This window comes from Somniosus microcephalus, chromosome 15 (genome assembly GCF_052327205.1).
Source record: "Somniosus microcephalus isolate GS21.2 chromosome 15, FLI_Smic_1.0, whole genome shotgun sequence".
In the NCBI taxonomy this organism is placed as follows: Eukaryota; Metazoa; Chordata; class Chondrichthyes; order Squaliformes; family Somniosidae; genus Somniosus; species Somniosus microcephalus.
Window position 1 is genome coordinate 39,797,545 of NC_141001.1, and position 24,431 is coordinate 39,821,975.

Here is a 24,431-nt window from a genome sequence, read left to right on the forward strand (position 1 = left end):
GACACAGGGCAAGAGTGGGGCAACTTCTCCAGGGGTCACGGGAACCTTAACTACCAGACTGCAGAAAGGGAAAGGATGACATTAACATAGCGCTGAGGCAGTCTTACCGGCTTGTGTAACTGCCAGCTGTAGATGTTGCTGAGATGCCCGTGGTCAGGCCCCGGCTACCGGCAGGGTTGGAGAAGGAGCTTGTGCTGGAGAGCGTAGTGACGGACCCTGGGGTGGAACTGCTGGCAAAACCCTCCTGTCTCCTTCCAAAGGACGAGCTGCAAGAAAAGTATATGGACAAAAGAGAATTATTTGGAAAAATCAGACAGGGAGCACATCAGATAAAGAGCACAGAGCTATCAATCAAACCAAATGGGAAATTGGAAATGAATGGCTGGCTGGTGCAATGGGTTAGACACTGCCCTTTCACCCCTGAGACCTAGGCTCAATCCAGCACAGACTGGCAGGAGCCTGGTAGGAAACAATGCACCAGTTGCTTGTCCTGCTTGAACTTCTTAGTCAAGTTCAATCCTAGACACAAATCTCCTTGACATGGATGTTAACACATTGATCTCACCATCTCCTCTCTCTCTCTCGTCTGACTCTTATCCTGTTAAAGTGGTTCTCTCTTGGTAGCAAAAGGATTTGCCTCTGGGTTTTATTTCCTCCAGGTCAAGGCTGAAAAATAGCAGCTTTCAAAAAAAACGACCCGCGTCACAAAACAACCTCTGGATCATTCCTGCAATCCCAAAGCCCTCCTTTGTACAATTTTGCAACAGACAAATGATTCAACCGTCACCTCATTATGTAGCACAGAATGATCCACCAGACTCTGAGCAAAGGCCAGTGTCCAAAGCTATGAACTCTGCTGGCTCTTATATTTCAGCTAATGCTCAGAGTGTACCACCCAGCAAGATATGATTGTTCCCAACCACTGGATCATAAGAATATCGAACAGGGTGATTACAAAAGGGTGATTTCCTCCTCCCCAAATTACTGACCGATTTTAGCCCGCTGTCACCGAGAAGGGATTTGACTGGGAATCCAAGCCAATGCTAATTCAAGCAGCATGGCCTGCTCACAATGCAGTAGTACATCTGACACACAGTAAAAAATTTCGACAATATGATCAGTACCTTCTAAATATGACGACGTTGGTAGAAGCAGAATCAGAGTTAGTAACTTTATGGCTTGAGACCGCACTTGAAATTGTTCTGGAACGAGCTCTGAAGTCTTGTGCACTATAACTGCGGCCTATCGCTCTCAGGTAGAAGTGACTAGTGAAGCGGCAGAACAGTATACAAACATGCAGGAAGAGAACAGCATAATAAATACATGAACTCACAGGTCGTACATACGGAGAAAGTCCACAAGAACAGAAGCACAGGCCTGTTATACATAGACTGACAGGTGGTATATACATGGAAGGTCAGTCTGCGCACACACAAACTGACACTTGGAGGTACACAGACTGGCAGGTTCCATATATTCGGACGGACAGGAAGGGCATGCTACACATACAAAGACTGCTAAGCACAGTAAAGAAATAGATTGAGACACACAGAGCATATACGTGCATGTACAATAACTACATGGACAGACACAGTTACTGCATGGGCTGATATATACAGCAAATGCACAAGATAATACATACAGTAAACACAGACTGACATGCAGAATAAAGACAAATTTCAATAAAGACAAAGACACAGTTAATGCAGAGCAAAGGGATAATCACTGGGTGGGGCACTTACAGTAATGTGCTGAAATTAAATACATTATCACACACAGTACAGCAGACTCATCGCTAAGTAGCAAGTGAACTCTATAAGTACTACATATGGATAGCAATGAAACTCCAACACTGTATGAATGGTTGAAGTATGTTACAGGACGGTAACACAACTAGGGTGAAAGGCAGGCAGGCAGATGATATGCGGCAAACACCCACCACAAGGGCGGTTTCTGAATAACATCCAATGTCAGACCTGCCCGTTGGGTAAACAGGCACCTGATGTCTTTCCCCTAAATACATCACAGCAGTAAATAGCAAACCTCGGCGTTAACAACATTTTTACCAAAGCATTAGAACTTTAATGACTGGAAGATGTAATGTGGATATTCACATTACAGCCAACACCAGTTATCACATTCACTGCTTTGTTCTCAATGTGTTAATGTCACTGTATCGGTTACATCAATAAAAATTGAACTGGAAAAAAATATTTAATAAAACATACTAATAGGGCATCAGGTGGGAGAGGCTGATATTGAGGAGGAGCTGGAACAGCATCATTAGAGATAGTCAGCAACATAGGGCACTAGCTGAGGGGGCGGGGGTAGAGTTACTGAGCGTAACAGTGAGAGAGATCTGGATTAATATCAACATATATAATGATAATGGAGTGGAAGTAAAAAAAACATTGCATGCCACCATTCAAAGATACGCACTGGCCAACATTCCTCCCTCAAGCAACATCACTAAAAAAACGGATCATCTAGTCGTTCATTCACTTGCTGTTTGTGAGACCTTGTTGTGTGCAAATTGGCTGCTGCATTCACCTATGTACCAAGAGCGACTGAACTTCAAAAGTAAATCCTTGATTGAAAAGTGCCCTGGGATGTCCTGAGGATATGATGAAGTGCCATATAAATGCACGCTTTTTCTTTATTTTACCCGGAGGAATGTTAAATGAACAGGTTATGAGAGGTTAGGACCTGACTGATGGACAGCTGAGTCTGTCTAATACAGAAACAACAGAAGTGTCTCAAAACTCAGAGGCAGGGAATGCAAAGTACTACTCTCTGGTATACCTCCAGTCTTTAGAAAAGGAGGGGAGTTCACCACGAAAACTGTAGATGTAAATGATGGTCTGGAAACAATATGTGAGAACAACAATAGTGCCTTTCTCCGTATATATTGGAGACAGAGAGGGATGGGAGGTGGAGACAGAATAGAGTGTGAAAAGCTTTGTAGGCTTAACTTTAACAGATATATTCTGCAGAAGCATTTGGTTTTGAGCTGTATAATTTAAAAACTGTATAATTTAGCTCTAGGTGAGGAGAACATTTTTGAAATGAGCTTTAAAAACGTGCAGCTGCTGCTAGTCTTTTGGGGCCAGTTTAACGAGAGAGCGCTCAAACAACCATTGGATGCAGTTCTGGGAGAAACTATTAGAAAGGTAAACAAAAGTTACAACCATAGAATGATGTTGAGCGTGACTATTGAAATATGGCTGAAGAGATATCATCTCATTGTTACCAGCTTCAAAGGTTGTTGCTGTGGACAGAGTTCAAAATGGGATGCGAAAATAGAACATTCAGTTCATGCTCAGGCTCCATCGAGCATCTTCTGCTTTAGAATCAGTTAGGGGTTAGGTCACACACCATGACATTCCAAATCTATGTTGGGCTTGTGGACAAACAGGACATTTGGCAGCCGTGTCTCCTCACTAAAGCGCAGGAACTATGGGGTAAACTATGTAACCTTCAATTTAACACAAAGATCTTAAACACTGGAAGTAAAAAATTGAGACATAATTACTTAAATGAATAATGCTGAACTAGCTGGGGGAGATGTTGAATGAGATCTGGGAGTGGTAGTAGACTCAACATTAATCAGATGCAACACCTGCCCTTTCACCTCCACCCTTCCCACTGTCCAGGGCCCCAAACACTCCTTCCAGGTGAAACAGTGATTTACTTGTACTTCTTACAATTTAGTATACTGTATTCGCTGCTCACGATGCGGTCTCCTCTACACTGGGGAGATCACACACAGATTGGGTGACCGCTTTGCGGAACACCTCCGTTCAGTCCGTAAGGGTGACCCCGAGCTTCCGGTCGCCTGTCACTTTAATTCTCCGCTCCACTCCCACTCTGACCTCTCCGTCCTCGGTCTCTTACACTGTTCCAATGAAGCTCAGCGTAAGCTCGAGGAACAGCACCTCATCTTTCGATTGGGCACTTTACAGCCTTCCGGACTCAACATCGAGTTCAACAATTTCAGATCATGACCTCGGCCCCCATGTTTTCTTTTCTCTCTCACATGGCAGCTGCTGATTATTCTGCCATTGTCATTTACACCACATCTAGAGTCATCTTTTGTTTCTTAACTTGTCCCATTACCATCTCCTTTTGCCTTCCAATATCATCCCTTTCGTCTTTCAATCTCTCCTGCCTTCTATCCTACCACAGACCTTTCCTTTGTTCTTTCCTCCCCTTTCCCTGCCCCACACTTGCTTAAATATCTGTTACTTCTTCAACTTTTTTCCAGTTCTGACGAAGGGTCCACGACCTGAAACGTTAACTCTGTTTCTCTCTCCACGATGCTGCCTGACCTGCTGAGTGTTTCCAGAATGTTCTGTTGTTGTTTCAGATTGCCAGCATCCGCAGTATTTTGCTATTGTGTCAATATTAATCATATTCAGTCACTGCAGAACAGCAGTTAACAAAATAAACAGGTCGTTTAACTACATTGCCAAAGTCTTAGACCGTCCTGCTGAAACTGCTCTGGTCAGGCTGTGCCTTGAATATTGCATTCAGTTTTGATCACCGAGGAACACGGAAAACATCCAAACCCTGCAGAGAAGGCCCACAAGCCTAAACCCCGTCAGGGTACTGAATTACAAGGAAAGGTTAAAAAAAACTTTAGACTTCATCCTTGAAAAAAGAGGCAACGAGGGGGGAGATTTCAAGGTACTTTTGACTAGAAAAAGTTAATAATGAGCATCATTTCCAATTAAATCACAACAGAAGAACAAGAGTACATACATACTAACCAGTAAAAGGTAAGTTCAGGACTGATGTCTGGAGGCACCTTTTCCACACAAAGAGGGATAAGGTAATAGTTCCACAGGGCACCATCTTCAGCTGCTTCATCAATGACCTTCCCTCCATCATAAGGTCAGAAGTGGGGATGGTCGCTGATGATTGCACAGTGTTCAGTTCCATTTGTAACTCCTCAAATAATGAAGCAGTCCGTGCCCACCTGCAACAAGACCTGGACGACATTCAGGCTTGGGCTGATAAGTGGCAAGTAACATTCGCACCACAAAAATGCCAGGCAATGACCATCTCCAGCGAGAGTCTAACCACCTCCCCCTGACTTTCAATGGCATTACCATCATCAAATCCCCCACCATCAATATCCTGGGGATCACCATATACCAGAAAATTAACTGGACCAGCCACATCAATACAGTGGCAACAAGGGCAAGTCAGAGGCTAGGTATTCTGGAGTGAGTGACTCACCTCCGGACTCCCCAAAGTTTTTCCACCATCTACAAGGCACAAGTCAGGGGTGTGATGGAATACTCTCCACTTGCCTGAATGAGTGCAGCTCCATCAACACTCAAGAAGCTCGACACCATCCAGGACAAAGCAGTCCGCTTGATTGGCACCCCATCCACCACCTTCAACATTCACTCCCTCCACCACCGGCACACCGTGGCTACAGTGTGTACCATCTAAAAGATGCACTGCAGCAACTCGCCAAGGCTTCTTCAGCAGCACCTCCCAAACCCGAGACCTCTTCCACCTAGAAGGACAAGGGCAGCAGATGCATGTTCCCCTCCAAGTCATACACCATCCTGACTTGGAAATATATCACCATGCCTTCACCATCGCTGGGTCAAAATCCTGGAACAGCACTGTGGGAGTACCTTCACCACACGGTCTGCAGCAATCCAAGCAGGAGGTTTCAAGAGAGCGAAAAATAAAAATGTCAGCAGGGTGTGGTAAACCACTGCTAACTCTGTACAGGTCCAGGCATGTCTCCGCCCCTGGCTCCACCCCTAAGCCCGGGTATAAAGGTGACTCACCACCCTTCCCCCGGGAGCTCTTAGGATGGATCCACTAGCAGAGGCATGCTCCAGTTCTTAGTCAATAAAAGCCTACTTCGTATAAGTTCAACTCGTAGTCTTTGGTGTTGTTGATAGTGCATCAATTTTATTGACTTAAGTTTTCGACATGGAGCAAATCTTGAAGCCGGAACGTTTAGACCTGGATCCTCAAGCAGCAGATGCAGCCAATAACTTTGAACACTGGCTGAGCTGTTTCGAAGCCTTCCTGGAGGCCTCCAGCACTACCGTCACTACAGATGACGCGAAACGGCTTGTCTTGAACTCACGGGTGAGCCACCGAATCTACTCGATCATCCGAGACGCCACAACTTACGCGGCCGCCATCGCGACGCTAAAGGAACAATACGTGAGGCCTGTTAACGAGGTCTACGCCAGACACCTCCTGGCTACCCGAAAACAGCGTCCCGGGGAATCGGGCGCCGAATATTTACTGGCACTGAGAGTCCTCGGCCGGACCTGTAATTGCAAAGCGGTGACGGCCAAGGAATGCACGGAAGACCTGATCCGAGACGCCTACGTAGCCGGCATCAGGTCCAACTATACACGGCAGAGGCTGCTGGAACAGAGGGGGCTCGACCTGCAGAAGACGGTGGCCCTCGCTAACTCGTTAGACGTGGCCCTCCAGAACATGGACGCCTACCCCCCTGACCGGATGGCCACGTGGATGTCACGGGAGCAGCCATCTTGGGACCCGGTAAGGCCACAAGCCGCCAGCAGCCCAACTACAGCTGCAATGACCAGAGGCCAGAAATGCTACTTCTGCGGCCAGGCCAAGCACCCCAGACAGCAATGCCCAGCAAAGGATGCGACCTGCTCCAAATGCAGCAAGAAAGGCCACTACGCGAGAGTGTGCAGGGCGAAATCGACCCCCAATTCCAGCAGCGCCGCGTGTGAACCGTGCAGGCCGCCATTTTGGACCCCACCAACCACGTGTGAGCCGTGCGGGCCGCCATTTTGGGCACCACCAGCCACGGGGGAGCCGCCATCTTGGACACCATTTCGGGACCAGGCCCCCGGCGCAGGCGAATACTACAGCGACCCACCGACCTCGACGATGGCCTCCATCACCCTGGACCAATCTAGGCCCCATCAACTAGCCAGGTCCATGATGAACGTAAAGGTAAATGGCCATGCCACAAATTGCCTTTTCGACTGCGGAAGCACGGAGAGCTTCATCCACCCCCGACACGGTGCGACGCTACTCCCTATCGGTTATGCCCACACGCCACCAGGTCTTTATGGCCTCAAAGTCCCATACGGCAGATGTCGGCAGCTACTGTGTAGCGACTCTGACAGTGAACGGCGTGGAGTACAGAGATTTTAAATTCCTCGTCCTGCCACAGCTATGCGCTCCCGTACTGCTCGAATTAGACTTCCAGTGCCATCTGGAGAGCCTCACGATGGCATATGGTGGGCCCCTGCCCCCACTTACAGTCTGCAGCCAGCAGAATTTAAACACGGCGCCGCGCAAAGTATGCAGCCTGTCCACCCTGAAGGTCAAACCCCCCCCCCCGTTGTTCGCTAACCTCGCCAAAGACTGCAAGCCAATTGCTACTGAAAGCAGGCGGTACAGTGCCGGGGATAGGAGCTTTATTAAATCAGAAGTAGAAAGACTCCTGAGGGAAGGGATTATCGAGGGCAGCACCAGCCCATGGCGAGCCCAAGTGGTGGCAGTGAAGACCGGCGAAAAACAGCGCCTGGTTATTGATTACAGCCAGACGATCAATCGATACACGCAATTAGACGCATACCCACTTCCCCGCATATCTGACATGGTCAACCAGATAGCACAATACCGGGTATTCTCGACGATTGATCTGAAGTCGGCATACCACCAGCTCCCCATCAGGCCTGAGGACCGCCAGTACACGGCCTTCGAGGCTGACGGTCGCCTCTACCACTTCCTCCGAGTCCCCTTCGGCGTCACCAACGGGGTCTCGGTCTTCCAAAGGGAGATGGACCGGATGGTTGACCAGAACGCGCTGCAGGCCACCTTCCCCTATCTAGACAATGTCACCATCTGCGGCCATGACCGGCATGACCACGATGCCAACCTAGAAAAATTCCTCCGTACGGCCCAACGGCTGAATCTGATATACAACAGAGAAAAATGTATGTTCCGCACCACGCGCCTCGCTATTCTTGGCTGCGTGGTGGAAAACGGAGTCATCGGCCCCGACCCCGACCGAATGCGCCCCCTCTTGGAACTACCCCTCCCCCACTGCCTAAAAGCCCTGAAGAGATGCCTAGGGTTCTTCTCTTACTACGCCCAGTGGGTGCCCAACTATGCGGACAAAGCCCGGCCCCTCATCAAGTCAACCTCCTTCCCCCTGACGGCAGAGGCCCGTGTGGCCTTCACCCTCATAAAAGAGGACATTGCGAAGGCCACAATGCACGCAGTGGATGAGTCCATCCCTTTCCAAGTGGAGAGCGATGCATCCGACTTCGCCCTAGCCGCAACCCTTAACCAGGCGGGGAGACCCGTGGCCTTCTTTTCACGGACCCTCCAGGGCCCCGAAATTCGACACTCCTCAGTCGAGAAGGAGGCCCAGGCGATAGTGGAGGCTGTACGGCACTGGAGGCATTACCTGGCCGGTAAACGTTTCACCCTGCTCACTGACCAATGGTCAGTAGCATTTATGTTTAACAACAGACAAAGGGGGAAAATCAAAAATGATAAGATATTGCAGTGGAGGATCGAGTTATCCACCAACAACTATGATATCTTATACCGGCCTGGGAAACTTAATGAGCCCCCAGAAGCCCTATCCCGTGGGACATGTGCCAACGCACAAGTCGATAGGCTACGGACCCTCCACAATGATCTCTGCCACCCGGGGGTCACCAGGTTCTTCCATTTTATTAAAGCTCGCAACCTGCCTTACTCCATCGAGGTCAGGACCATGACCAGGAACTGCCAGGTCTGCGCCGAATGCAAACCGCATTTTTATAGGCCAGACAGGGCACACCTGATTAAAGCCACCCGCCCCTTCGAACGTCTCAGCGTCGATTTCAAGGGGCCCCTTCCCTCCTCTGACCGCAACACGTACTTCCTCAATATTATTGACGAGTACTCCCGTTTCCCCTTCGCCATCCCCTGCCCAGACATGACCAGCGCCACAGTCATCAGGTGCCTCAACGACCTGTTCGCCATATTTGGCTTCCCCAATTACATCCACAGCGACAGGGGCTCGTCGTTCATGAGCGACGAGCTGCGCCAGTACCTGCTCGAAAAGGGCATAGCCACGAGCAGGACTGCCAGCTACAACCCCCGGGGTAACGGACAGGTAGAGAGGGAGAACGCAACGGTGTGGAAGACCGCCATGCTCGCCCTAAAATCCAAGGGCCTCCCAATCTCCCGCTGGCAAGATGTCCTCCCCGATGCGCTCCACTCCATACGATCACTGCTCTGTACTGCCACAAATGCCACCCCTCACGAGAAGATGTTTGTCTTCCCCAGGAAATCCACCTCGGGGACATTACTACCACCATGGCTGACGTCTCTGGGACCCGTCCTGCTCAGGAAACACGTGAGGAGCCATAAGACGGACCACCTGGTCGAAAAGGTTCACCTCCTCCACGCCAACCCACAGTACGCCTACGTGGCGTATCCTGACGGGCGGGAGGACACAGTCTCAATTCGAGACCTCGCACCCTCAGGTACCACCCGAAACACCATCGATCACCATCCACTACCTCCACCCACCACCACTACCCACGACGCACCACCGGGGTGTCTACCACGAACTGACGACATGCCGGTGCCATCCCTACCCCGAGAGGACAACACGCCAGTGCTCCGTCCCACGCGAGAAGCGGCCGCGGGCAAAGAACGGCCGCAACCGGCACCACGAAGATCATTACGGCAGACAAGACCCCCGGAGAGACTTTCGTATACGAACTTTTGAAACACTTCACCCCGCCGGACTCTTTTTTAAACGAGGGGTGAATGTGGTAAACCACTGCTAACTCTGTACATGTCTGTGTGGTAAACCACTGTTAACTCTGTACAGGTCCGGGCATGTCTCCGCCCCTGGCTCCACCCCTAAGCCCGGGTATAAAGGTGACTCACCACCCTTCCCCCGGGAGCTCTTAGGATGGATCCACTAGCAGAGGCATGCTGCAGTTCTTAGTCAATAAGAGCCTACTTCGTATAAGTTCGACTCGTAGTCTTTGGTGTTGTTGATAGTGCATCACGGGGAAGGCAATAGAGCAAATTAACAGTGGGGAAATTAAAAACCAGAGCGTGTCAGGAAGGGACAGAATATATAAAGATAAAGGTAAAGTAGTAAAAGGGGTAAAAGCAGGAATAAATTGTCACAAAACATATTTAAAAGTTCTTTATCTGAATGCACGCAGCATTCGTAACAAAATAGACGAGTTGACGGTACAAATAACTAAACATGGGTATGATCTGGTGGCCATTACAGAAACATGGCTGCGAGGTGACCATGATTGGGAACTAAACATCCAGGGGTATTTGACTATTAGGAAGGACAGACAGGAAGGAAAGGGAAGTGGGGTGGCTGTGTTAATAAAGGATGGAATCACTGCAATAGTGAGAAATGATATTGGGTCAACGGATCAGGATAGTGAAACAGTTTGGGTGGAGATAAGGAATAATAAGGGGAAAAAGTCACTAGTGGGCGTAGTCTATACACCTCCTAACAGTTGCAACTCTGTTGGTCGGAGTATAAATCAGGAAATAGTTGGGGCTTGTAATAAGGGAACAGCTATAATCATGGGGGATTTTAACTTTCATATTGACTGGACTAATCAAATTGGGCAGGGCAGCCTTGAGGAAGAGTTCATAGAGTGCATTAGGGACAGGTTCCTTGAGCAGTATGTTACTGAACCAACTAGGGGGCAGGCAATCTTAGATCTGGTCCTGTGTAATGAGACAGGATTAATAAAAAAATGTCTTAGTAAAGGATCCCCTTGGAATGAGTGACCATAATATGGTTGAATTCCAAATTCAGTTGGAGGGTGAGAGAGTTGGATCTCAAACCAGCGTACTAAGCTTAAATAAAGGAGACTATGAAGGTATGAGAGCAGAGTTAACTAAAGTGGACTGGGAAAATAGATTAAGGTGTAAGACGGCACATGAGCAGTGGTGTACATTCAAGGAGATATTTCACAACTTTCAAGAAAAATATATTGCACTGAGGAAAAAGGGGCGTAAAAGAAAAGACAGCCATCCGTGGCTAAGTAAAGTAATAAAGGCCAGTATCCGACTGAAAACAAGGGCATATAAAGTAGGCAAATCTAGTGGGAGGATAGAAGATTGGGAAGCATTTAAAAGCCTGCAAAGAATAACTAAAAGATTATTTTAGAAAGGGAAGATAGATTATGAAAGTAAACTAGCAAAAACTATAAAAACAGATAGCAAGAGTTTCTACAGTTATATAAAAAGAATAAGGGTGGCTAAAGTGAATGTTGGTCCCTTAGAGGACGAGACCGGGAAATTAGTAGTGGGGAACATGGAGATGGCAAATACGCTGAACAAATATTTTGTATCAGTCTTTACAGTAGAGGACACTAAAAATATCCCAACACTGGACAAACAGGGGGCTATGGGGGGGGGGGGGGGTGGAGGAGCTAAACACGGTTAAAATCACTAAGGAGATGGTACTCGGTAAGATAATGGGACTTAAGGCGGATAAATCCCCTGGACCTGATGGCTTACATCCTAGGGTCTTGAGAGAAGTAGCGGTAGGGATTGTGGATGCATTGGTGGTAATTTTCGAAAACTTCCTGGATTCAGGAAAGGTCCCAGCAGATTGGAAAACTGCTAATGTAACACCCTTACTTAAAAAGGGAGGTAGACAAAAGGCAAGAAACTATAGACCAGTTAGCCTAACATCTGTGGTTGGTAAAATGTTGGAGTCCATTATTAAGGAAGCAGTAACAGGACATTTGGATAAGCATAATTTAATCGGACAGAGTCAGCATGGTTTTATGAAGGGGAAGTCATGTTTGACAAATTTGCTCGAATTCTTGGAGGACGTAACAGGGTGGATAAAGGGGAACCAGTGGATGTGGTGTATTTGGACTTCCAAAAGGCATTTGACAAGGTGCCACACAAAAGATTACTGCACAAGATAAAAAATCAAGGGATTGGGGCTAATATACTGGCATGGGTGGAAGATTGGCTATCTAACAGAAAACAGAGAGTGGGGATAAATGGTTCATTCTCGGGCTGGCAATCAGTAACTAGTGGTGTTCCGCAGGGGTCAGTGCTGGGACCCCAACTCTTTACAATCTATATTAACGATTTGGAGGAGGGGACCAAGTGCAATGTATCCAAGTTTGCTGACGATACAAAGATGGGAGGGAAAGCAGTGAGTGAGGAGGACATAAAAAACCTGCAAAAGGACATAGACAGGCTAAGCGAGTGGGCAGAAATTTGGCAGATGGAATATAATGTTGGAAAGTGTGAGGTTATGCACTTTGGCAGAAAAAAACCAAAGAGCAAGTTATTATCTAAATGGAAAGAAACTGGAAAGTGCTACAGTACAAAGGGATCTGGGGGTCCTGGTGCATGAAACACAGAAGGTTAGTATGCAGGTACAGCAGGTGATCAGGAAGGCCAATGGAATCTTGGCTTTTATTGCAAGGGGGATGGAGTATAAAAGCAGGGAAGTCTTGCTTCAGTTATACAGGGTACTGGTGAGGCCACACCTGGAATACTGCGTACAGTTTTGGTTTCCATATTTAAGAAAAGATATACTTGCTCTCGAGGCAGTTCAGAGAAGGTTCACTCGGTTGATTCCGGAGATGAGGGGGTTGACTTATGAGGAAAGGTTGAGTAGGTTGGGCCTCTACTCATTGGAATTCAGAAGAATGAGAGGCGATCTTATCGAAACATATAAGATTGTGAGGGGGCTTGACCGGGTGGATGCGGGGAGGATGTTTCCACTGATGGGTGAGGCTAGAACTAGGGGGCATAATCTTAGAATAAGGGGCTACTCTTTCAAAACTGAGATGAGGAGAAACTTCTTCACTCAGAGGGTAGTAAATCTATGGAATTTGCTACCTCAGAGAGCTGTGGAAGCTGCGACATTAAATAAATTTAAAATGGAGATAGACAGTTTCCTAGCTGATAAGGGAATTAGGGGTTACAGGGAGCGGGCAGGGAAGTGGACGTGAGTCTAGGTTCGGATCAGCCATGATCCTATTGAATGGCGGAGCAGGCCCGAGGGGCCGTATGGCCTACTCCTGCTCCTACTTCTTATGTTATTATGTTCTTATGTAAGAAGGTGGCTCACCATCAGCTTCTCAAGGGCAGCTAGAGATGGGCAATTAATGCTGGCATTGCCAGCAATGCCCACATCCCATGAATGAATTAAAAAAAAAGAAAAACTATGGAATCATTGATGAGGCAATTGGATGCCATGAGTGGAGGACCATAGGCTTGTTTGGAATGCTGAGGTAAATGGACTCATCGTATATATGTTTGGGAACCTATGGGGGAAAATGGTACATGTATTTAAAAATTGCCCAAATTCTTCTAGCCATAGGGCAAGGACAATATGGGGGGGGGTGGAGGGAAAGACACAGAATGGGACAGAATCCAACAGTTAAAATGAAGACCAGTTCAGACAACAAAGACTTCTTCAGAATAAGGCTCCTCATGAAGACCCTTCAGGAAAAGACATTCATGTTAACAGCGACAATAGATAAAAGGGAGATGAACTGGGCAGGGTGGTTGGGGGCAGTGGGGGGGGGGGGGGGAGCGACGACTAAAGAGAGAAAAGGTGTGGAAATTGCAGATCGAAGAAGGGGAAATGATTCCAGGGCAGGGTGAAGCAGAGGAGAGCCGGAGGAAGACCTTTTGCTTGTATCATGAACTGAAGCGTGCGACAGAAGCAGAGCTTCATCCTGTGTCATAATAGGGAGACTGTCTATTAATTTTCTATATGACCATAGACAGACAGCGTGTGTGTTGAAGAATCCAAGGTATAGACGGAAGATGTTGCCACTAGCTGGGCTACAGAATGAAGACTGAAGCCCAACGGTCTGCCGACTACAGGAAGGCCCTTTAATCTGTAGATTAGCCAGGATTCCAAAGCTTCACACTAAAACTAATCAGATTTAGAATGGTGAAACTTTAACAAGATGTGCTTGGCCTGAATGAGTTGCAAAGTGAAGTGATTCTATGCAATAGTGTGTCTTTGGATTGGACTGATTTCCAGTTCTAAAATATTTTAAATTGCTGTAGACTGATACAGTCCTCATTGTTTGTTCAGTATTTGTACCATCAGTAGCTTGCTCTATTCTTCTGAGTAATTGTAAGTAAATCTACGAGCTTTAACCTAAATGGTCTCGCAGTGTGGTATTTACGGCCCTTTGGAGTAGGCCGCAACCCTTAGTGTCTTTGGCACATTGCACAATATTGTAGGGTAATCCTATAGTATGTTACCCTGTTCACAGCATTCGCAATGTTGCAAGATTCAGCCCATAAGAAACTCGATCTGCTATGGAAACTGCCGCCTCTCTGTGAACACAAGTTAACAATGTTGGGAGAGAGCCTGAATTATAAGATGGGCTCCTCTGAGGAAACAGCGGAGGGACGTTAAAGACATTTTGAAGGAGGGGATGCAGAGAAGAGTGGGCCAGAAAAGAATGTGCCTAGAAGTGAAAGGCAGGGAGTTTAGAGTTTATAACTAGACTTTGGAGGTGCCACCTTTTTAAAGAACCAGAAAACATTCTGACAAAGGCTTACAGCAGTTATGTTAATCTGTTTACATGTGTGGCCTGACCCGCTGTATAGTTAGTTATCTCTGTTTTTGTTTCATATTTCCAGCATGTGCACTTTTTACCCTTTTCAAAGGATTTTTTTCCTTTGATTTTGAAAGATATTACAGCAATTGGCATCAGTACAGAGAGACTTTTCAGCCCCCTCAAACATAAAACTTCCCCTTTATCATAAAAGGAGTGAGATTTTCTGCTGATGAATAAGTTAATGTCTTTAAGGCGCATATTGGAAAATTGTGGGATTGAATTCTGATTTGAAGGAATACAGCATGATAAGGGCCTACTGTGACCAAGGTTTTGAATGTTTATCTGAAAAAGACAGCCCTGTATTCAACTTTAAAAACATGTTACTTATATGTTAAAATTATTTTTAACAGGACTGGAATCATCTGGGAATATCAAAACACGTACATGGTCGTGGCAAGCACCTATAAGGTGCAAATTTTCCAGAGTTAGGAAAATATTTAGTTGCCTGAACGTAACAGGGGCATGGAGGGAGGCAGTATCATGGGTGTTTGCCAGTCAAAATCTTTGGTACATGTCACCGCGTAGTTGATACAAGATTTATTAGAGAAAGGTGTAGAGGTAAAAGCAAACTGCAGATCATGTACTTTAGGGTTGGGACTTTGCAAAGAAAGTGTAGTGGGTCAGAGAGTGTTCTCTTTTCTGTGCAAGTTTGTAGATGGGTTTAGTTTAACAGAAGATGTACTGTTTGGCTCCTTAGTTGAATTAAAGATGGATGGGATTCTGCAAGCGTGGCTCCTCATAAAAGCAGTCTGTGTAGTGGGCGTACGATGACATGCGTGGGGGCCAGCTGAACTCCGCAGTAGAATTCCTGATGTAATCCTGTCACGTTAACTCTGCGCCAAGAGCAATAATCCATAAAATCTAACCCCTCATTTCAACAGTCGGATAATATAGTGGTGGGACAGAGAGGAACTCAGAATTATTAGGCATGAATAAAAGGAATTGGAAGGTGGGACCTCTGAGGGTCTCTTCAAGGGTGATTGTGGACATTATTTGTCACAGTTTAAACAAAAACAGCATGAATATGTTCTTCTTGACTAGATCTTCGGTTAGTTAAGTGCTACTACTATGTACCTTGCAGCAATGATACTTTGCTTGATTTTGTTCTCATTTTAGAATGTGAATACGCAAGGCAATTTGGTACACAGTATGTTTCCATGTTAATACTATTTGAAGGGGCGTCATGCAGGCAGCTTTCTATCATACGCTCCTATTCCGTTTCTATAGGTGTCCACAAGAACCAGCTACCATCCCAGTGCCAGAAAAGAAGCCAGCACCGAACAGCACCCTGCATCATCAGCACAGGCGCATTCAGGCCAGTTAAGGAGTGGCAATTAGTCAGTCACAGAATACAAGTGAGAAGGAGCATGTAGTGGTGGCAATGCAAGAGCCTGTTGACCAAAGTTTCAGCTTAAGTTCTTCCTCAGCTACAGCACTCAAACTCTGGGAATCTGCCTATAATAAAGTGGTTACTGGAACACAATCATCTTCCGGAGTCATCCAACAGTGAGCACAACACTCTGCGAGGTGACTGTGGAGGACGGGACAACTCGCTGGGGCAGAGATCACCTGGTACAAGAGGTAGGTACCGTATAACATTAATCAGGGTCAGCGTGGTCTCCAGGAGTAGTGCTGATCAGCTAGGAGGGTGGGAGAGGATGTTCCCAGATTTTTTCCCCCCAATTGACGAGGTTTTAATTTGTTTTTTCACCTCTCCCAGGCGATTACATTGGTCTGGGTGGGGGAGTGTATATACAATGATGCACAAAACATCACAATTATATGGGACATAAAAGAACATAAGAAGTAGGAGCAGGAGTAGGCCATACGGCCCCTCGGGCCTGCTCCGCCATTCAATAGGATCATGGCTGATCCAAATCTAGACTCACGTCCACTTCCCTGCCCTCTCCCCGTAACCCCTAATTCCCTTATCTGCTAGGAAACTGTCTATCTCCATTTTTAATTTATTTAATGTTGCAGCTTCCACAGCTCTCTGGGGTAGCAAATTCCATAGATTTACTACCCTCTGAGTGAAGAAGTTTCTCCTCATCTCAGTTTTGAAAGGGCAGCCCCTTATTCTTAGATTATGCCCCCTAGTTCTAGTCTCACTCATCAGTGGAAACATCCTCCCTGCATCCACCCGATCAAGCCCCCTCACAATCTTATATGTTTCGATAAGATCGCCTCTCATTCTTCTGAACTCCAATGAGTCCCAACCTACTCAACCGTCAACCCCCTCATCTCCGGAATCAACCGAGTGAACCTTCTCTGAACCGCCTCGAGAGCAAGTATATCTTTTCTTAAATATGGAAACCAAAACTGCAAGCAGTATTCCAGGTGTGGCCTCACCAATACCCTGTATAACTGCAGCAAGACTTCCCTGTTTTTATACTCCATCCCCCTTGCAATAAAAGCCAAGATTCCATTGGCCTTCCTGATCACCTGCTGCACCTGCATACTAACTTTTTGTGTTTCATGCACCAGGACCCCCAGATCCCTTTGTACTATAGCACTTTGCAGTTGCTCTCCATTTAGATAATAACTTGCTCTTTGATTTTTTTCTGCCAAAGTGCATAACCTCACACTTTCCAACATTATATTGCATCTGCCAAATCTCTGCCCACTCACTTAGCCTGTCTATGTCCTTTTGCAGGTTTTTTATGTCATCCTCACTCATTGCTTTCCCTCCCATCTTTGTATCGTCGGCAAACTTGGATATGTTGCACTCGGTCCCTTCCTCCAAATCGTTAATATAGATTGTAAAGAGTTGGGGTCCCAGCACTGACCCCTGCGGAACACCACTAGTTACTGATTGCCAGCCCGAGAATGAACCATTTATCCCAACTCTTTGTTTTCTGTTAGATAGCCAATCTTCCACCCATGCCAGTATATTACCCCCAATCCTGTGATTTCTTATCTTGATCAGTAATCTTTTGTGTGGAACCTTGTCAAATGCCTTTTGGAAGTCCAAATACACTACATCCACTGGTTCCCCTTTATCCACCCTGTATGTTACATCCTCCAAGAATTTGAGCAAATTTGTCAAACGTGACTTCCCCTTCATAAAACCATGATGACTCTGTCCTATTAAATTATGTTTATCCAAATGCTCTGTTACTGTTTCCTTAATAATGGACTCCAACATTTTGCCAACCACAGATGTTAGGCTAACTGGTCTATAGTTTCCAGCTTTTTGTCTACTTCCCTTCTTAAATAAGGGTGTTACATTAGCAGTTTTCCAATCTGCCGGGACCTTTCCTGAGTCCAGGGAGTTCTGGAAAATAATCACCAATGCATCCACAATCCCTACCGCCACTTCTCTCAAGACCCTAGGATGTAGGCCATCAGGTCCGGGGGATTTATCCGCATTAAGTCCCATTATTTTACTGAGTACCATCTCCTTAGTGATTTTAATCGTCTTTAGCTCCTCCCCCCCCATTGCCCCCTGTTTATCCAGTGTTGGGATATTTTTAGTGTCCTCTACTGTAAAGACTGATACAAAATATTTGTTCAGCGTCTTTGCCATCTCCATGTTACCCACCACTAGTTTCCCGGTCCCATCCTCTAAGGGACCAACGTTCACTTTAGCCACCCTTTTTCTTTTTATATAGCTGTAGAAACTCTTGCTATCTGTTTTTATATTTTTTGCTAGTTTACTTTCATAATCTATCTTCCCTTTCTTAATTAATCTTTTAGTTATTGTTTGCTGGCTTTTAAATGCTTCCCAATCTTCTATCCTCCCACTAGATTTGCCTACTTTATATGCCCTTGTTTTCAGTCAGATACTATCCTTTATTACTTTACTGAGCCATGGATGGCTGTCTTTTCTTTTACTCCCCTTTTTCCTCAGTGGAATATATTTATCTTGAAAGATGTGAAATATCTCCTTGAATGTAGACCACTGCTCTTGTACTGTCTTATACTTTAATCTGTTTTCCCAGTCCACTTTAGTCAATTCTACTCTCATACCTTCATAGTCTCCTTTACTTAAGCTCAGTATGCTGGTTTGAGATCCAACTCTCTCACCCTCCAACTGAATTTGGAATTCAACCATATTATGGTCACTCATTCCAAGGGGATCCTTTACTGGGACATTTTTTATTAATCCTGTTTCATTACACAGGACCAGATCTAAGATTGCCTGTCCCCTGGTTGGTTCAGTAACATACTGCTCAAGGAACCCGTCCCTAATACACTCTATGAACTCTTCCTCAAGGCTGCCATGCCCAATTTGATTAGTCCAGTCAATATGAAAGTTAAAATCCCCCATGATTATAGCTGTTCCCTTATTACAAGCCCCAACTATTTCCTGATTTATACTTCGACCAACAGAGTTGCAACTGTTAGGAGGCCTACAGACTACGCCCACTAGTGACTTTTTCCCCCTTCTTATTCCTTATCTCCACCCAAACTATTTCACTATCCTGATCCTTTGACCCAATATCATTTCTGACTATTGCAGTGATTCCATCCTTGAGTAACATAGCAACCCCACCTCCCTTTCCTTCCTGATTGTCAAATACCCTTGTATGTTTAGTTCCCAGTCATGATTATCTTGCAGCCATGTTTCCGTAATGGCCACCAGATCATACCCATGTGTAGTTATTTGTACCGTCAACTCGTCAATTTTGTTACGAATGCTGCGTGCATTCAGATAAAGAACTTTCAAATATGTTTTCTGACAATTTATTCCTGCTTTTACCCCTTTTACTACTTTACCTTTATCATTATACATTATACATTCTGTCCCTTCCTGACACGCTCTGGTTTTTAATTCCCCCACTGCTACCTTGCTCTATTGCCTTCTCCGCTGTCATTTTTATTTTGGCGATGGGCCAGTACGTCTGTTCCTGTCTATTATTTTTCATATGCTCGTATATCTCTGCAGCTTAGTCCCTAGTAAGAGTCATTCTAAGCCCAGTTAGAGAATCTCTTACAAATGCTTAAACTGTTGTTATAGAGGCTGAACTGTACAGCAGTCTCTCTTTACTCTGCTTCAATACACTGCGTGATCAGATGGAGAGAATCATTACACAGGCGTCACAGACCTCATTACTGCCCTCAGGTCTGCCCTCCCACAGATCAGTGGTGATGTTGAGGCAATGCCTAGCGGTAAGGAACTATCTGAAGTAGGCTCAGATAAGGCTGCTGTGTCTTAAGGCAATGCCACGTCTGCCCATCCAACCTCCACAGTTCAACTGACAGAAGATGTGCCACAAAGTGGGCAGGACAAGTCGATCACCGCAGCATCCGACGTGGCAGAAACAATTGCAGGGCCATCTCAATCCCAAGAGTCTCCCACTGACACCCAGTGACCTCACTCAGTCTTCCCATTGAGGAAGCATTAGAAGATGCACTAGGATAGTGCTAGAAGATAGCATACACAATCAAAGGGTATCACCAGTGTAAAACACATTAAGTACATGTACTGATCACTTGTAGGGCAAGATAGTTTTTGTATTTTACTTCAACTTTGTTCAGATAATTTACTTCTGATGGTGCACAATAAGGTGGCAGCAGATAAAAGGATGACCAGCCATGGTGGTGCAGGAGACAATGTTGCTGAAGGTGTATTTAATTTTTGTTCTAGCAACCAAAAATACCTCATTTCCCCTTTAAGAAGTTGCTCCCTATGAGGCCAGAATATTTCTGACCTCTTACTACATCCACTTTATGTGGTCATGGTGTGTGCGCATGGCGAAACTTCTCAGCAAAGAACAGGGATTTAGCAGCTGACCCCATTTAAACCCAAGATTTATTAAAATAATGCTAGAGTCTGATGGAATGGATGTCCGCCTGATATCTCCGCCCCCGACTGCCCCAAAAACATGTCCGCTGAGCAGAGTTCCCTTTGCGTCAGTTATTCGCAGTGCTTGTACTCTGTCTCTAGATGTCACTGCAGCACATGCCATTCTATGCTGCAGCTCACTCATGCAGCATGGCAGTGGCCCTATACAGGTGGGGCATGGAATTGCATGGCCCCAGGCTTGCAACTACCAATCAATTTTTTTCCATTCCCCTGTTCAGGTTCTACCTCCAGACTATTTTCTGGCCGCGAAGATGGAACAGATCTGTTCCAGCTAAGGCGTAATCCATCTGCACATCCAGTTTCAGCCCCTGTGATAAGATGCTCACTGGTTTTCCCATTAGTTTCTCACTGGACCACGACTGCCAACAAGCAATGCAACCAGCCATTGCTCCATCTGCTGGGTACAAAAAGGATAAGAGAGATAAGAATATGTTACACGTGGGATAGCAGAGTTGGAAGTGCTTTACATGCTTAGATGCAGGGGACCAGAGAGCTGGGACTGTGTTACACAGAAGATAACGGAGAGCTGACAATAAAAGGTCATACATTGCTGAACAGCTGTCCAAACACTACATCCTCCGACAGTCATCTCCATCATAAACCACCAGATACAGCACAGGCTAGATGCAGTGTAAAGCGCTGTCTATACTAGCCCAAGTACTTCCAGATCAGGCACAAACCTGCTGCATGAACAGTAAAACTCTCCCTTATCAAGTACAGATCATATCCTCTACTCCAGCATCGACTGCCCTCAATTTAGATGGAGTAAAATCTCCAGGATTATCAGTGCAACACATGACCAGGAGCATTCCAGGGATTACTTTCCCCAGGATATGAGCCAGTTTTCTGTGGATTGTTCGATGGTTGTGTCTGCATCTATTCACATAAAACCTTAAATTAGGTTGTCCACAGGGTGGGTGCATTTTCTGCAGTCAGCTCCCATTGCCTCCCCATACACCACTCTGCTCCAAGACGAGCTGCGCAGAATTACCCGTCATCTGATTCTATCAGAGTGAGGAAGCTCCATCTTACTGCTAAATGGCACGGTTTGGTGGAGCAGCCATTCACAATTTGGGTCTTCCTCTCAGAGAAAGCTCTTCTTTATATTCCACACTGCACTTCATCAACATGCCCAATGTCAATCCATAGTTTCTGAGCAATATGGTGCAGGCCCATTTTTAGTGCACTGGCCTTTTATCACATATACATTCCTCTATAGTTTAAAGTTGTAGCTGTCATACACAAAAGAAAGAACTTACATTATTTTTTATTCAGGACATCCCAAAGCGCTCACATACAATGAATCTGTAGTGTAGTCACTCTTGTTTTGTAGGCAAGCACAGCAGCTAATTTGTAAGGTCCCACATATAGTACGGACATGAATGACCAGTTACTCTGTTTTATTTGGTGGTGTAGGCTAAGTGAGGAGTATTGACCAGGACACTAGCAGAACTTTCTGATCAACCATGACTGTCATGGGATCTTCAATATCCACCTGAACTGCGGGGACAGGGAGAATAGAGTTGGTTTAAAATTGCATCTGAAGAACAGAACCTCCAACAATGCAGCACTCCCTCAGTGCTGTACTGGGGAGTCAGCCTAGTTCATGCACTCATGGTGTGGTGTGGGCCTTGCATGCACATAACCCTGTGATCAATTCTGCCTTCAACAATCTGCAATCGCTTACCGATAATTCATCATAGGAACCAAGTTAGCCTCAGTGAGTGAGCATAGTGTGCTGTACCCAGAGACACAAGGAACAGTAGATAAAACCTCATAATAATCAGAGGGAAAGATGAAACGTACTGAAAGGAACGACACCAGCCCCAGAGTTCAACCCCTTTTAAGAATTCCTACTGGAAATGTAGGCCCATCATCATGACATTACCAAGCAGCTAAAGGGTTCACTACACACTGGTCACAAACCTCTTCGGGTAACCAGGCACTGCTGCCGTGGAGATGCCTGTGCTACTTGGCATCGTGTTGTTCAAGTCTTTATCCCTTTTGCTGCTCTCCAGCTCCGTCTGTCTGCGTGTGTACGATGAGCTCCGGGCAAGGCTGGCCAATGGATTGCCAGCGTCATCCTCTCGCTGCCGTGTGTAAGAGGCACTACGAGCCAATGGGGCTGCGGAGTCTCTGCATTGAAAAACAAGGAGCATAGTCAGCAAGAAGCAGGCAGTGACTAATAACCTGATGGCCAGTTTCTATATACATTTTAAACATTTATGTTTTAAAGCGAAAGAAGCTGGGAACGTTTCCACTGCAAAAAGAGGCTGCTCAGGGGAAACCTTATCGAAGGGTTTGTATTTTAAGGGGCGTAGACGCACTAAACCCTAGTAAATTGTTTGAACATGACCACGAACTTGACAACCTGGAGTACAGACTCAAAGTCAGAAGAGGGAAGGTGAGCAGTTTAGATTTCACTACTCAGAGGGTAGTGAATATGTGGAACTGACTGCCCATGGTGATAGTAAGTTGGATTGTGGGGGGAAATTCAAGGGAGAGATGAGTAGTTGTGGGGGGTTTTGGCAGAAAGATTGATAGTGTATTTACTTATTTATTCAAATGTTTTAATCCATCCACATGCAAGGATCATTCCCACTGAACAGCCTTGATCCATCATGAAAGAGTCTCAGTGTGCTCCAACCCTTATTCTTGCAATCCACCTGAAGCCTCAAATCTAGGCCTTTTACAACATCTACACAAACGGACTCTTAATTTTTGTTTTAGTTTACAAACCTAAATCCCAATAGCCTATGTTATATAGAGGAAGCCACGGGTACAGAAAAGTGCTGAAACCAGAAATCCATTCAAGCCCCAACTCGTTTCCCGGAGCATCTGCAGTAGTCGAAGTGGAGAAAAAGTTGGTGCAGTAACATATACCCTAGATGTCTCTTGCATGCTGTGTAAATACAGGATTTACTCTGTGCCGGTGACACTTATTAACCCAAATAGTGATATCCCACCCACCATTGGTAGTTGGACTCAGGGCTTCCTCTTGATACGTAACCGAGTCTCACATTCCCAATCTCACAGGGCCTCCCCATTATAGTCAGACAGCTCAGAACAACTTGTTCTTGCTGAATGGGAGAGGGGGAGCTACATGACCGCGTGTTCTGTGGCTATTGCTGCCCATTCTTCATAGCCATTGACTCCTGAAAGCTTATTACTGCTCCTGATTACCTGTATTGTTGAAGTACATAAGAACATAAGAAATAGGAGTAGGCCAATCGGCCCCTCGAGCCTGCTCCACCATTCAATAAGATCATGGCTGATCTGATCCTAACCTCAAATCTACTATCACTCTCCATCCCACCCGAACCCATATGATCTCCCGGGAGAGGTGAAAAACCAGATAAAAAACCCAATGGCCAATTTGGGAGAAAAAATCTGGGAAATTCCTCTCCGACCCATCTAGGCGATCGAAACTCATCCAGGAGATCACTCTGTCCCTGTATTTCCTACAGCACTTACCTTCTGTAAGAGGTGATCTCCACCCCAGCCAGGAACAGGCCCAATTTACTCTTGAAGGACTCCTAGCTGGCAGCCTGTTCCCGAGGTCTCCACTAATCCCTGTGAATAGAACCATCTCCTGAAATCTAACACAGAATTAGAACAAAAGAAATAGGAGCAGGACCAGGCTACATGGCCCCTGGGCCCGCTGCGCTACCCACAGGGCCATGACCGTTCCGAACCTAGACTCATGTCTAATTTCCTGCCTGCTCCCCGTAACCCCTAATTCCCTTTACTTCTAGGAAACTGTCTATTTCTGTTTTAAATTTATTTAATGATGTAGCTTCCACAGCTTTTTGGGGCAGCAAATTCCACAGACCTACTACCCTCAGTGAAGAAGTTTCTCCTCATCTCAGTTTTGAAAGAGCAGCCCCTTATTCTAAGATTATGCCCCCTAGTTCTAGTTTCACCCATCATTGGGAACATCCTCACCGCATCCACCCGATCAAGCCCCTTCACAATCTTATGTTTCA

At 46.0% G+C, this 24,431-nt stretch overlaps 1 protein-coding gene across 4 annotated transcripts in view; it reads right to left on the bottom strand.

The window, feature by feature from the left end:
• LOC147106636 (protein phosphatase 1 regulatory subunit 12A-like) overlaps positions 1-24,431 on the bottom strand; it is a 305,116-nt gene that overhangs the window by 52,247 nt on the left and 228,438 nt on the right. For 3 of the 4 annotated variants that reach the window (XM_086007660.1, XM_086007657.1, XM_086007656.1), the window contains 3 exons: positions 22,372-22,581; positions 1,125-1,265; positions 108-266 (listed from right to left, as the gene is read on the bottom strand). In XM_086007660.1, the coding sequence (XP_085863786.1) occupies positions 108-266; positions 1,125-1,265; positions 22,372-22,581 (510 nt within the window). The remainder of the gene's footprint in view (positions 1-107; positions 267-1,124; positions 1,266-22,371; positions 22,582-24,431) is intronic. The other variant, XM_086007658.1, reaches the window with a different exon arrangement.